Here is a 13,849-nt window from a genome sequence, read left to right on the forward strand (position 1 = left end):
ACTTCTAAAAAATAAGGACCCAAAAAATAAAATGACAAATGAGAGAGGAGAAATAACAACTAAGACCACAGAAATACAAACAATTATAAAAGAATATTATGAAAACCTATATGCAAACAAATTGAACAACCTGGAAGAAATGGATAAATTCCTAGAAACATTAACTGTCAAAACAGAAACAGGAAGAAATAGAAAACTTGAACAGACAAATCAACAGCAAAGAAATTGCATTAGTAATGAAAAAAGTTCCAACAAAGAAAAGCCCAGAACCAGTTGGCTTTACAGGTGAATTCTAGCAAATCTTTAAAAAATAGTTAATGCCTATTCTTCTCAAATTATTCCAAAAAGTAAAAAAAGTAAAGAAAACTTCCAAATTCATCATATGAGGTGAGCATTACATGATACCAAAACCATACAAATACCCCACTAAAAAAGACAACTACAGGCCAATATCCGTAATGAACATAGATCCAAAAATTCTTAATAAAATACTAGCAAACCAAATCCAACAATACATTAAAAATATCACTCACCACAATCAAATGATATTTATTCCTGGTGTGCAAGGGTGGTTCTATATTCATAAATCAATCAACATGATACACCACATTAATAAAAGAAAGGATGGGGGGCACCGGAGTGGCTCAGTGGGTTAAGCCTCTGCTTTAGGCTCAGGTCATGATCCCAGGGTCCTGGGATTGAGCCCCGCCTCAGGCTCCCTGCTCAGTGGGGAGCCTGCTTCCCCACCTCTGTCTGCTCTCTGCCTACTTGTGATCTCTCTCCCTCTGTCAAATAAATAAATAAAACCTTAAAAAAATTAAAAAATAAAAGAAAGAATAGGAAACATATGTCATTTTGACAGATGTAGAAAAAGACTTTGAAAAAGTAAAACATCCATTCATGATAAAAGCCCTCAACAAAATAGGGTTAGAGGGAATATACCTCAACATCATAAAGGCCATATATGAAAAACCCACAGCTAATATCATTCTCAATGGGGAAAAACTGAGACATTTTCTTCTGTAGTCAGCAAGACAGGGATGTCCACTCTCAACAGTTATTTAACATAGTACTAGAAGTCCTAGCCACAGCAATGATACAACACAAAGAAGTAAAAGGCACCCAAATAGGCAGGGAAGAAGTCAACCTTTCACTATTTGCAGATGACATGATACTGTATATGGAAAACTTGAAAGACTCTACCAAAAAACTACTACAGTTGATAAATGAATTCAGTAGAGTCACAGAATAAAAATCAATAAAAATCAATATTCAGACATCTGCTGCACTTCTATACTCCAACAGTGAAGTAGCAGAAAAAGTATGCAAGGAATCAGTCCCATTTACAGTTCCACCAAAATCAGTAAGATACCTAGGAGTAAACCTAACAAAATAAGTGAAAGACCCAAATTCTGTAAACTATAAAACACTGATGAAAGAGACTGAGGATGACACAAAGAAATAGAAAGACATTCCATACTCATGGATTGGAAGAACAAATACTGTTAGAATATCCATGCTGCCAAGGTAACCTACATGTATAATGCAATCTCTATCAAAATACCACCAACAGGGGTGCCTGGGTGGCTCAGTGAGTTAAAGCCTCTGCCTTAGGCTCAGGTCATGATCCCAGGATCCTGGGATCGAGCCCCACACTGGGCTCTCTGCTCAGCAGTGAGCCTGCTTCATCTTCTCTCTCTGCCTGCTTCTCTGCCTACTTGTGATCTCCGTCTGTCAAATAAATAAATTAAATCTTTACAAAAAAATACCACCAACATTTTTCACAGAGCTAGAACAAACAATCCTAAAATTTGTATGGAGCCACAAAAGACCCTGAATAGCCAAAGCTACCTTGAAAAAGAAAAGCAAACCTGGAGACATCACAGTTCTGGACTTCAAGCTGTATTAAAAGCTGTAGTGATCAAAACAGTACAGAACTGGTACAAACATAGACACAGATGAATGGAATAGAATAGAAAACCCAGAAATGAGCCCACAACTATATGGCAATTAATCTTTGACAAAGCAGGAAAGAATATCCAATGGGAAAAAGACAGTTTGTTCAATAAATGGGTGTTAGGAAAATGACAGCAACATGCAAAAGAATGCAACTGGACCACTTTCTTATACCACACACAGAAATAAATTCAAAATGGATTAAAGACTTAAAAATGAGACCTGAAACCCTAAAAACCTTAGAGGAGAACACAGAGATTAACCTCTTGACATTGGTCATAGCAGCTTCTTTCTAGATATGTCTCATGAGACAAGGGAAATAAAAGCAGAAATAATGTACTGAGACTTAATAAAAATAAAAAGCTTGTACACAGTGAGGGAAACAATCAACAAAACTAAAGGCAACCTATGGAATGGGAGAAGATATCTGCAAATGACAAATCTGATAAAGGGTTAGTATACAATATATTTAAGTAACTTGTAAAACTCAGTACCCAAAAAAGAATAATCTAATTAACAAATGGGCAGAAGACATGAATAGACATTTTTCCAAAGAAGACATGCCAATGGCCAACAAACACATGAAAAGATGCTCAACATCATTCATCATTAGGGAAATACAAATTAAAACTATACCTGTCAGAATGGCTAAAATTAACAACACAAGAAAAAAAACAGGTGTTGGCAAGGATGTGGAAAAAGGGTAATCCTCTTGCTTTGTTGTTGGGAATGTGAACTAGGGAAACCACTCTGGAAAAGAGTATGGAGGTTCCTCTAAACTTAAATATGGACTTACCCTACAATCCAGCAATCATACTTTTAGGTGTTTACTCAAAGAATACAAAAATACTAATTCAAAGGGATTCGGGCACTCCTATGTTTATAGCAACATTATGTACAATAGCCAAACCATGGAAACAGCCCATGTGTCCATCAACTGATGAATGGACAAAGAAGTTGTGAGGTGTATACATATATACGTGTGTATGTGTGTGTATAAAATATTCTTCATCCACAGACAGAAATGAAATCTTGTCATTTGCAATGACATAGATGGAGGTATGCTAAGTGAAATAAGTCAGTCAGAGAAAGACAAATACTGTATAATTTCAGCGCTATGTGGAATTTAAGAAGCAAAACACAAAAGCGAAAGGAAAAAAAAAAAAGAGAGAAAGGCACACTAAGACTCTTAACTATGGAGAACAAACTGATGGCTACCACAGGGGAGGTAGGTGGGAGAATGGGTTAAACAAATGATGAGCATTAAGGAGTGCACTTGTTGAGATAAAGATCAGTGATGTATGGAAGTGCTGGATCATTACATTGTACACCTGAAACAAATATTGCACTGTATATTAACTGGCATTTAAATAGAATCTTTTAAAAAAGATTTATAAGACCATATGTTGAAAGAATCAAAACATATCTGGGACTGAAAGAATGAATATCAGCTATGAATTAAAAAAAAAGAAAAATCAGCCCTGCAATTAATCAGGCTAGGAGGATAGACACAGATAAAGCGAACTACAAAGTTAACAGAAAACACTGTTTTTCCCAAGGTCATGTATCAGTTGTAAAATATCATAATGACCCCTTATTGGAGTGATTATTGCTTTCTTACCAATGATGTCTCCAGACTTGTTTTGCTATTTTCATTTATTACTGGCAGAAGATACCAAATTCCTAAACCACCCTGCTTCATGACAGCACCCAATCCCTAGTTAATTCCTACTTCTCTCAATCTGCTTCAAAAGGAGCCACCAATCTAGAACTAATCCTGGCTGACTTCAGACCCTTCTCAGAATTCCTCAGCGGCAATCCAAAATTTACAAAAAACACTTCCCTTCTCCCTCTTATCCAAAGCCCTTGTGTGGTTCTTCTGGAGTATACTCCCTCACTAATGAATGAATAAATCTGATTTTATTTTTTATGGGCTTGTTCCTTGTGGTTTCTAGTTGGTAAGGCTTTAACAAGGTAAATTTTTTTTTAAAGATTTATATTTTATTGAGAGAGTGAGAAGGGGTGGGGGGTTGAGGAGGGAAATGGAGAAAAGAAAAAAAGGAAGAAAGAAAGAAAGAAAGAAAGAAAGAAAGAAAGAAAGAGAAGAAAAGAAGAAAAGAGAAGAAAAGTCTTAAGCAGACTCCTAGCTGACTGTGGAGCCCTCAGGGCTCTATCTCAAGATCCTGAAATCATGACCCGAACCAAAATCAAGAGCTGGACTCAACTGACTGAGCCACCCAGGTGCCCCCCAAGATAAATTAGTTTTAATTACCCTAGAAATTCAACAGTTTAGTACTGACAAAAAGCACCACCCTTCCTCTCTTCCTAAAACATAAAAAAGAAAAAAAAAAACACTTCTGCACTTAAACCAGAAAAGTCATTAGCCATAAGTGACTTTCACTACCAAGATGAACTTACTGAATTCTACTACTTATATCACAGGAAGTATCTGATCAATGATGCTAAGAGATATAATATTTAACCAAAGCCAGGTAACTACCATACCTGCTGGGAGAAACAGTATATTATTAACTTGGCATCAAGCTCCAGATAAAAGTATACAAATTGGTGATATTATCTGATTTTTAATATAGATCAGTCACATAGCTCAAGAAATTTTACCTGTCATCCATAATCTACTAATGTGCTATACCTAGTGTTCATGAAATTCTTGTATAATTTTCTAGCTTTTCATTTTTAAACTTTAAACAGATTATATTAAAAAAAAACAGAATATTTCCAAGTCTTCTATAAATGGCATTGAAAGATAAAATTAGTCTTTTTAACCGCAAGCCAATACGACTTCATATCCAAAGAATCCATAAACAACCCAGAGAATTTAAATATGACTCATTACCAGTAACACTGGAAGGTAGCAGGTCTAGCTATTTTAAAGAATAATCTCAACCCGACTTTGGTAGGCCAACCTTATGAAGGGAATGAAGGACAAAGGATATTACCAAAATTATATTCTAATAGGATGCCTGTTGGATCAAGAAATGTTTTAAAATCCATTAAAACAACTTCAAAACAATAAAGCAAAGATTCAAACTTCTAAGAAATAGTAGCTACACACCTACCTCAAAGATAAACCTCAGGAATATGGGGGTTGGGTGGAGGATGAAGTAGAGAGGAGTGCTTTCAGCAAAAGCTTAAGACTGAATCAAAAACATTACCAGAGACTCAGCCAAAAACCGCTAACTGGGTGGGAGGTTGGGGGAAGCAGGTGGTGGGTATTAGGGAGGGCACAGACTGCACGGAGCACTGGGTGTGGTGAAAAAACAATGAATACTGTTACGCTGAAAATAAATAAAAAATTAAAAAAAAAAACTGCTAACGAAAAATAGTCTTAAGGCTTCATTCACAAAAGTGAAAAGGACTACTATTCATAAATCAGGCTTCTAATACCACACCCATCACCATCAAAATCATCTTCAAATACAAATTTTTTCAGAAAACAAGATATATTTAAAAGTTAAAATAATTTTGGATTAGCCTTTTCTCTTCTACAAAAAGATCACCCGATCAACATTTATTCTTTTATTTTTTTTTAATTTTAATCAGAAAACAGAATCACAGCAAATAAGCAAACTTCTGATTGTTTAAAATGCACTTGACGGGGAGCTTGGGTGGCTCAGTTAGTTAAGGGTCTATCTATGGCTCAAGTCATTATCCCAGGATCCTGGGATGGCACCTTGTGTTGGGCTCCCTGCTCAGCCTACTCCTCCCTCTCCCTCTGCCCCTCTTCCCTGCTTATGCGTGCTCACTCTCTCAGATAAATAAATCTTTATAGATAGATAGATAGATAATGCACTTGAACATAATGGCTCCTACAAGTAGAAAGGACAATAAACTAAGAAAATACTCTTTCAAGAATAGTGGAAAGTGACTCATGAAATTCAGTGTCAATTCTAGATTTACAATGACTAGTAATATTTTCTGTGTGAAGCTTGGCTTGAGGGTTCCCCAAAAAAAGTTCTAACAACTAAACGAAAAAAGTGTTATAAAAAAAAGTCAGAAAAAGATCAGAAACAAATTTCAAAAGAAACCTGAAAACTACAGTAAAAACACAAGACAACAGAGTTATTTCTTTCATGGATCAAATTATGTCTCTGAAACCTTAACCACATAGAACAGCTTTACAGTCTTTAAGGTTGATGCCTTTCACACCCCACAACACCCATCCACACTACAATTCAAATTACACCAGTAAGTCCCACAGAGTATTGACATTCATGATCACTGAATGTCTTATTCCTAGGATAATATTAAGTGAAATATAGCAAATAAACAATTTTCTAATTCCATTTCTAATTCCATTCAACCTTTCCGCAAAGTTCACTTAATATAATTTGGGAATACGTATCCTAAATCTTTATTTTACTGTCTTCAAAACCATTTAACTGCATCTGGTTATTATACACAGATGTTTTATTAGGCTGCCTTTTCCTCCAACGAACCAAATCTGAAATTGCTTTAGAGCATACTTTTATGAACTATAAATACCTAAGTTCTATTTATATAAGGTACTGAGTAAAATGTGTAAAACAAATACTAAAAGATTCTTTTAGAATGCTTTGGTGTATATTGAAAGAAAAAGCTAAAGGAATGACAGAAAAATAATGAGGAAGGGAAAGAATGTTCAAAATAGGAATAAATTCTTTTCTGTTACACATGATGATACTAAGACTCATGTAATAAAAGCTGTTTTTCTTTCAAATAAAGAAACAAATTAATCCTAATATTAATACAATGTTTACTCCAGAAATGGATACAAACAACAAACTCATGAGCTGTATAAAACCATATCAATTCCTTTAAAAGGAATGCTTAAGTTTCCATGTGGCAGCAATTATACTACTTCTATTCATGTAATTTTTTAGGGAGCACTCACAATATAGCACTTTAAAAAGATTCTGAGTTTATTTTCCAGTTCTGATTACTTGCAGGTGTGACAAGAAACCCCTGCTCCTCTCCAGATACATAAAAGTAATGCCTTTAGAATCAACTTGTTTCATGCACAATTATGTGAGTACAAAAAGGAAGAAGATGGTAAAGTACAGAGGAGGAGGTAAGGAAAAGCAAGGCCTGGCAAAAGTGTTATCTATGGATAAGATAAGAACTATATAAAATTAGAGAAGGAGGATGACACATATTCCTGGCAGAAACCCAGTCATCTCAGCCAAATTTTAAAAAAAATTAAGATTTTATTTATTTATTTGCCAGGCAGAGATCACAAGTAGGCATAGAGGCAGGCAGAAAGAGAGGTGGAAGCAGGCTCCCTGCTGAGCAGAGAGCCCGACGTGGGGCTCAATCCCAGGACCCTGGGATCATGACCTGAGCCGAAGGCAGAGGCTTTAACCCACTGAGCCACCCAGGTGCCCCATAATAAAAAATTTAAATTAAACTTTCTTTCAATGTACATTTACAAATTAACAAGAGGCGAGTTTCCCACCTCCAAGTGAATCCTGGGTTAAAATGTGACATATAACCGGGCGCCTGGGTGGCTCAGTGGGTTAAGCCTCTGCCTTCGGCTCCGGTCATGATCTCAGGGTCCTGGGATCGAGTCCCACATCGGGCTCTCTGCTCAGCGGGGAGCCTGTTCCTCCCCTCTCTCTCTGCCTGCCTCTCTGCCTACTTGTGATCTCTCTCTCTCTGTCAAATAAATAAATAAAATATTTAAAATGTGACATATAACCATACAATGGCCAATAAGTCAAGAGCCAATCAATGCTAAATGGAAGCTCGCAGCAATATATAAATATTAATTTGGCTCTAGAGTTAATGCAAGCCTCCTGAGCAATATACAGTATAAATTACAGGCCTACTATGAAATTATAGGACAATGCTATGTATCAATTTTACTCAAGATAAAAGAGAAAAAAAAGGCTTAAAAATAGTCTTGTTGTATCATACCCTCGATTCAGTTTAGAAACTTAAGTTTGCACATTTGTTCCTTGGGTAATAATGTTAGTCTCAAACTAGAATAAATAAGCTATCCTGTCATCATTTCTACAGATAATTTTATGGAAATTGTTTAGAATATAATAATTAGGAAAATTTCTGAAACTTTTAATATGATATAAAAATAGACTATAAGGCTAGTTCTTTCAAATATTCATTTCAAATGGACAAGAAATAGACTTTTGAAATTAATTCTGTACTGAAAAACTAGCTCAGTAGCAGAGTTGTGTTTGTGTGAAATTTTATTTTCAAATTTTAGTACAACTACTTACAAAGTTTCCAAAACAAATACTGATCTTTAAAGGAATGAAAAAAACAACAATATTTAGTTATTATAGTGCAAGATCTCAAATGACACTGCAAATATTAATTACATATGCTCTAAGATTTTTTTTGAGTGGCATTAGGTATTAATATTATTTTCAATTTAGTTCAACATTCTTCCTTTGATTTAAGCCAAGCATATAGCTAATGAAATGGCATGACTGGAGCTTAGACTTGTAATAACATAAATATCATAGGTACCTGTGCTCTTTTCCTATAGGGATTAGGAAATTCACCTGTAGTAAACTTAAGTACACATATATGTAAAGTATTACAGTAGTTAGTCTATGCTATGCCATGCTCCCCCACCTCCATTTCATTAAATTACTAAATAACACTGTTGGGTTAACTGCACAAAGGATGGAAACATTTGAATAAATAATCTTATATTGTGGAAAGTCCAGATAAGGTCAGAATCTTATTGTTTTTGGCCAAAGACAATTGTGAAACTCATTAGAAAGAAGTGGCACAATATGATCTTTGAAGTGAGTTACTAAAATCAAAATAGGAAAAGCTAAAGGTTTCTAAGTACAAAAGTAGAAAAGCTAAAGGTTTCTAAGTCCAAAAGTAGAAAACATTCCAGGCTAAATTTGTAAAACGAATCATTAGTTAATACATTATTACTAAATTGTGTACCTATCCAGAAAGCTGCTTATTGGTTTTTGTATTGTTCTAGATCCTCACTGTCCATTACAGTACTCATTAGCCATATGTGGTTATAGAATTTAAAATTAGTAAAAATTCTGTAAAATTAAAAATTGAGTTTCCTGGATATGAAAGCCAAATGTGGCTGATGCCTATTGTTTTAGATGGCACCAAATAGAACATTTCCATTATCACAGAAAGTTCTATTGGGTAGCACTATTTTACATAAAATGCCAGTTAAAATGAGCCCCAAGAAATAACTGGTATAAGACTAACTATACTGGATAAAATTAAAAAGTGGAACATATCTATTTATGATAAAAGTTCTATGCAAAGTAGGAACAGAAAGGAACATCCTCAAACTGATAAAGGCATCTATAGTTATACTTAAGGGTGAAAGACGGCCTGCTTTCCCCCTAAAATCAGCAACTAGGGAAGGATATCTAGTCTCAACACTTTAACTCACCATTATACCTGAAGCACTAGCAGTTCACTAGTGCAAGACAAAGAACCGTAACACAGACAAGATTAGAAAGGAAAAGTAAACCTATCTTTATTTGTAGACAAGGTGATTATCTATGTAGAGAATTCTGAACAATCTAAAAAAAATGCTATTAGATCTAGGTGAATTTAGCAAGATCAACATACAAAAACAAAACAAAACCCCTCCATTTACTGTCAACAAACAAGTGTAAATTTTAAAATTTAAAATATGTAATTTAAAATAGCACCAAAAAAACCATGAAACCCTTAGGAAAAAAATTCACAATAGATGTGCAAAACCTATACATGGAAAACTACAAAATATTGCTATGAGAGATTACAGATGACCTAAATAAATGGGAAATTATACCATGTTCCTAGATTATAAGGTTCAATATTGTTAAGATGTTAATTTTCCCCCAAATTATCTACAGTCAGTGTAATCCCAAACAAAATCCTAATTGTTTCTTGGTAGAAACTGAGAAGCTAATTTTAAAATTATACATTGTTAGTAGAAATACAAAATGGGATAGCCACTTTCAAAATAGTTCTGCAATTTCTTAAAAAGTTAAACCAATACTTACCATATGATCCAACAATCCCGTTAACTAGATATTTACCCAAGAGATATGAAAACCAATGTTCATGCAAAGACATATATAAGAAAGTTTATAACAGCTTTATTTATAATAGCCAAAATCTGAAAAACCTCAAATGCCCATCAATTGATGAATTAACAAACATATCACAGTATATCCATCCATACAATGAAATACTGCTCGGTAATAAAAAGGAATAAATTACTGATACATGAAATGACATGCATAAATCAAAAAAAATCACTAGGTTCCAAGCAAAATCTGATATAAATAAAAGACTATGTGCTTATTATTTCATTTAGATAAAACTGTAAATGAGGTAAAAGTAGAGTGGACAGAGGTTCCTGGTTTCCAGAAATACAGGAAAGGGCAGAGGAGGGACTACAATGAGACATAGGAAATTCAGGATATGACAGAAATGTCATATTTTTACTTGCTGTTATTTATACAAATGCATATGTTTGTCAAAACTCATTGGACACTTAAAAAGGGAAAATTTTATTTTATATGAATTAATTTATATGAATTTTTATGAATGAATTTATATGAATTTTTATGAATTTATATGAATTAATATTTGACTTAAAAAATAAAAGTAATAGGGGCGCCTGGGTGGCTCAGTCACTTAAGTATCCAACTCTATTTTCAGATCAAGTCATAGATCCAGCCCCAAGTCAGGGTACCCACTTAGCGGGGAGTCGCCTTCCTCCTTCTCCCTCTGCCCCTCTCCCCCACCCATGTGCGCACGCACACACACTCTCTCTCTAAAAATAAATAAGCAAATCTAAATAAAGAAATAAATGTAATATGGCTAACCTTCTATTTTGGTGCCCTATAAGTACAGATCTGTTATACCAAGGAAATACGGTATAGAAATGGACTGTCTGGAAGGCAAACAGCATAACTTCTGTCAGTCCCATACTTCTCTGGACTTTAGCTTTTTCTGGTGTAAACAGGGGTTTATAACCCAGTTTCTCAAATCTGTTTCCAGGAAATTTTCAGAATGTTACAGGTATTTTGGGAAAGGGGTTTCTACTGTTAAATTACCTAGGAAACATTCCCCATAAGGTGATTTCACAATGCATTCAGCATATGAAAAGCTCTGAGCAGGCCTACATGAATTCATTTTTTTTTCTATAATTCTTTAAACTCAGTGTTTCCCACATTTACTTGACCAAGAAACACTTCTATCAAAAAATGGTGTTAGTGGGGCAACTGGGTGGCTCAGTCAGTTAAGCGTCCAACTTTTGATTTTGGCTCAGGTCATGATCCCAGAGTAGTGAGATGGAGCCTGCTTAAAATTCTCTCTCTCCCTCTCCTTCTGCCTCTCCAACCCCCACGCCCTGCTCCCTCTCTCAATGAATAAACAAATAAATAAATAAATAAATAATGTTTTAGATGGTATTGCTAAAGTTCTAAAATTCACTGAACTTTCAAGATTACCTTCTTGATTAAGGTTTCTTAAAAGTTATTTATTAGAGAGAGAAAGAGAGACAGAGCATGCACATGAACACACAGAGACAGACAGACACACACACACACACACACACACACACACACACACACACACGAGTAAGTTGGAGCGGCAGGGAGACTCTTTCAAGCAGACTCCCTGCTGAGCACAGAGCCTGACAGGAGGCTCAATCTCAAGGACCCATGAGATCATGGCCCACGAGATCACAATCTGAGCTGAAACCGAGTGTCAGATCTTCAAGGGACTGAGTCACCCTGGTGCCCCACCTTCTTGATTAAGTTTTATTTACACTGAGAAACTATATAACTGATTGACTTTAAAGCAGCTATGCAGAACTGTAGCCCTTAATGAGAATACTTTTAAATCACAAATTTTAAAGGACTTCTTATTCATCTTGCTACTTTCCTAGTCAACTCCTCTGAGTTTTTACCAGGTTCTGAATTCTAAATATCCTAAACTTAAATATTTTTGACTCCTATGTACTACATGAAAATACATCATGGTTGAATTATCTTTATTTGAATAGCTCCTCTTCAAATAACAGGGCAGAATTAAGAATGTGAAAACATCAATGCCAGGAACACTAAAATTCCTGAACAATTACTATAAAAATAACAAAGTGATCTAAGAAAGTAAGTGTTCACTGAATAAAACTGGTATAGGTTTGAATATGTATAGTTAAAATAGTTTTTAAAAAGGGAAGGAAAGAAAGACCAAAGACGGAAAACCAATATTTTAAATGCTGCTCTTCAGTGCTTTACATGGGATCATTGAAAGAAGTACAAAGCATTACAAATAATGTTGATAGTGTGGTTAAAAATATTGTATCTTTTGAATGTAAATAAATAGATGAATAATAAGAGCCATCTTAATTTAAGTCAGTAAGTTAATTAGGAATAAAGCTTTAGGGGAAAAGTGAACACTGGAAAATTCTAAAGGGTAAACAAACCACCCCTGAAAATGAAAAAAAAAAATGTTAGAAATGCCATGTCCAATTAGACCCAAATCAGTAGTCTTCTTCACCCAGTAACAGCCAGGCTATGGAAGAGTATTGTTAGTAATGTATACTGAAGTATCTAATTTACTTCAATAACCCTTATGACTTTTTATCAATAATTTTGTCTACATAACTTTTGAAATTATTTCTAGCCTAAATTTGTTTAAACTCTTGGGGTAAATAACTTCTATAAGATTATTATATAAAACAGTATTCCTTTTAAAAAGTATTTTTATTTTTCGATTTGAATTTAAGGAATATTCTCTGGGCCCTAGGCACTACATAAAATAATTTTTTAGAAGAGTAAAAAAATAGGGAAGCAGAGTGGCAATTACTCATCTAGCTGTTTTTTTTTAAAGATTTTATTTATTTATTTGACAGACAGAGATCACAAGTAGGCAGAGAGGCAGGCAGAGAGAGAGGAGGGAGCAGGCTCCCTGTTGAGCAGAGAGCCTGATGCGGGACTCGATCCCAGGACCCTGGGATCATGACCTGAGCCGAAAGCAGAGGCTTTAACCCACTGAGCCACCCAGGTTCCCCATCTAGCTGTTTATACATTCTTTTCAAGAGTTAAATTTTAGTACAAATGGTTTCATAGCTAGGTCTCCTTGGAAACCACTAGTAGTATTTCTCCATAATGGTCTGGCCAGAGATGTCCCAGGAATAATCCGAATGGAACATGCAAATTTCAGTAAACTTTAAAAAGGGGAAGGGTAATTTTTCTTGTTTTAATAAAGACATACAAAATTTATCACATCATTATGTTTAGTAAACAGATAAAAGCGGAATGTATTTTGTTTTGTTCTTTACATAGTTACCCATCTTTACATAGTTCCCTGTAAAATCTTTAAGCTCAGCACATAGATATGTAAACAGGCATCCATATGGTTAAAAACATGTATAGTATATAAAAAAGGAAATTCTTCTGCTAAGAAGAAAGATGGAAAGAAAGAAAGAAAATAAGGCAGAAAGAAAGAAAATAGCACATGATCACAAAACCATAATCACATTAAATAAAAATGTTTTAAAAAAGTTAGACCAACCATGAAGCCCCTCAAGAATGTAAGCAGCTTGTTTATACTTCAAATTTAATTCTGGTACCTATTTTTGGTTGTATAATGAGTTCAGGAAGAAAAAAATCAAGAATATGTTCATAGTTCACATGGATGTTACTCACCCACATTTGGAGGTTTCACGTAATTTGCAGGTAGTTCTGGAGGTCTGCCTCTATGCAGAGCTGCAAAAGCAGACCCATTCCATAGTGTACTCTTACAGTCTATTCAAAAAGATTGAAAAGTTAGTCAAGAAAGAGAACAGTGTTTTTTTAAATTGTACCTTAGAGGTAAATCTCTGTTTTCAATTTTGTTTGTTGGACTATATTTTTAACTATTAATACCACAATAAAAA

The 13,849-nt window shown here is 34.7% G+C and overlaps 1 protein-coding gene across 1 annotated transcript in view; it reads right to left on the reverse strand.

The window, feature by feature from the left end:
* BRWD3 (bromodomain and WD repeat domain containing 3) overlaps positions 1-13,849 on the reverse strand; it is a 205,532-nt gene that overhangs the window by 177,765 nt on the left and 13,918 nt on the right. The window contains exon 6 of the mRNA XM_080795680.1: positions 13,620-13,718. Within this exon, the coding sequence (XP_080651806.1) occupies positions 13,620-13,718 (99 nt within the window). The remainder of the gene's footprint in view (positions 1-13,619; positions 13,719-13,849) is intronic.

Source organism: Martes martes, assembly GCF_963455335.1.
Source record: "Martes martes genome assembly, chromosome: X".
Lineage (NCBI taxonomy): Eukaryota > Metazoa > Chordata > Mammalia > Carnivora > Mustelidae > Martes > Martes martes.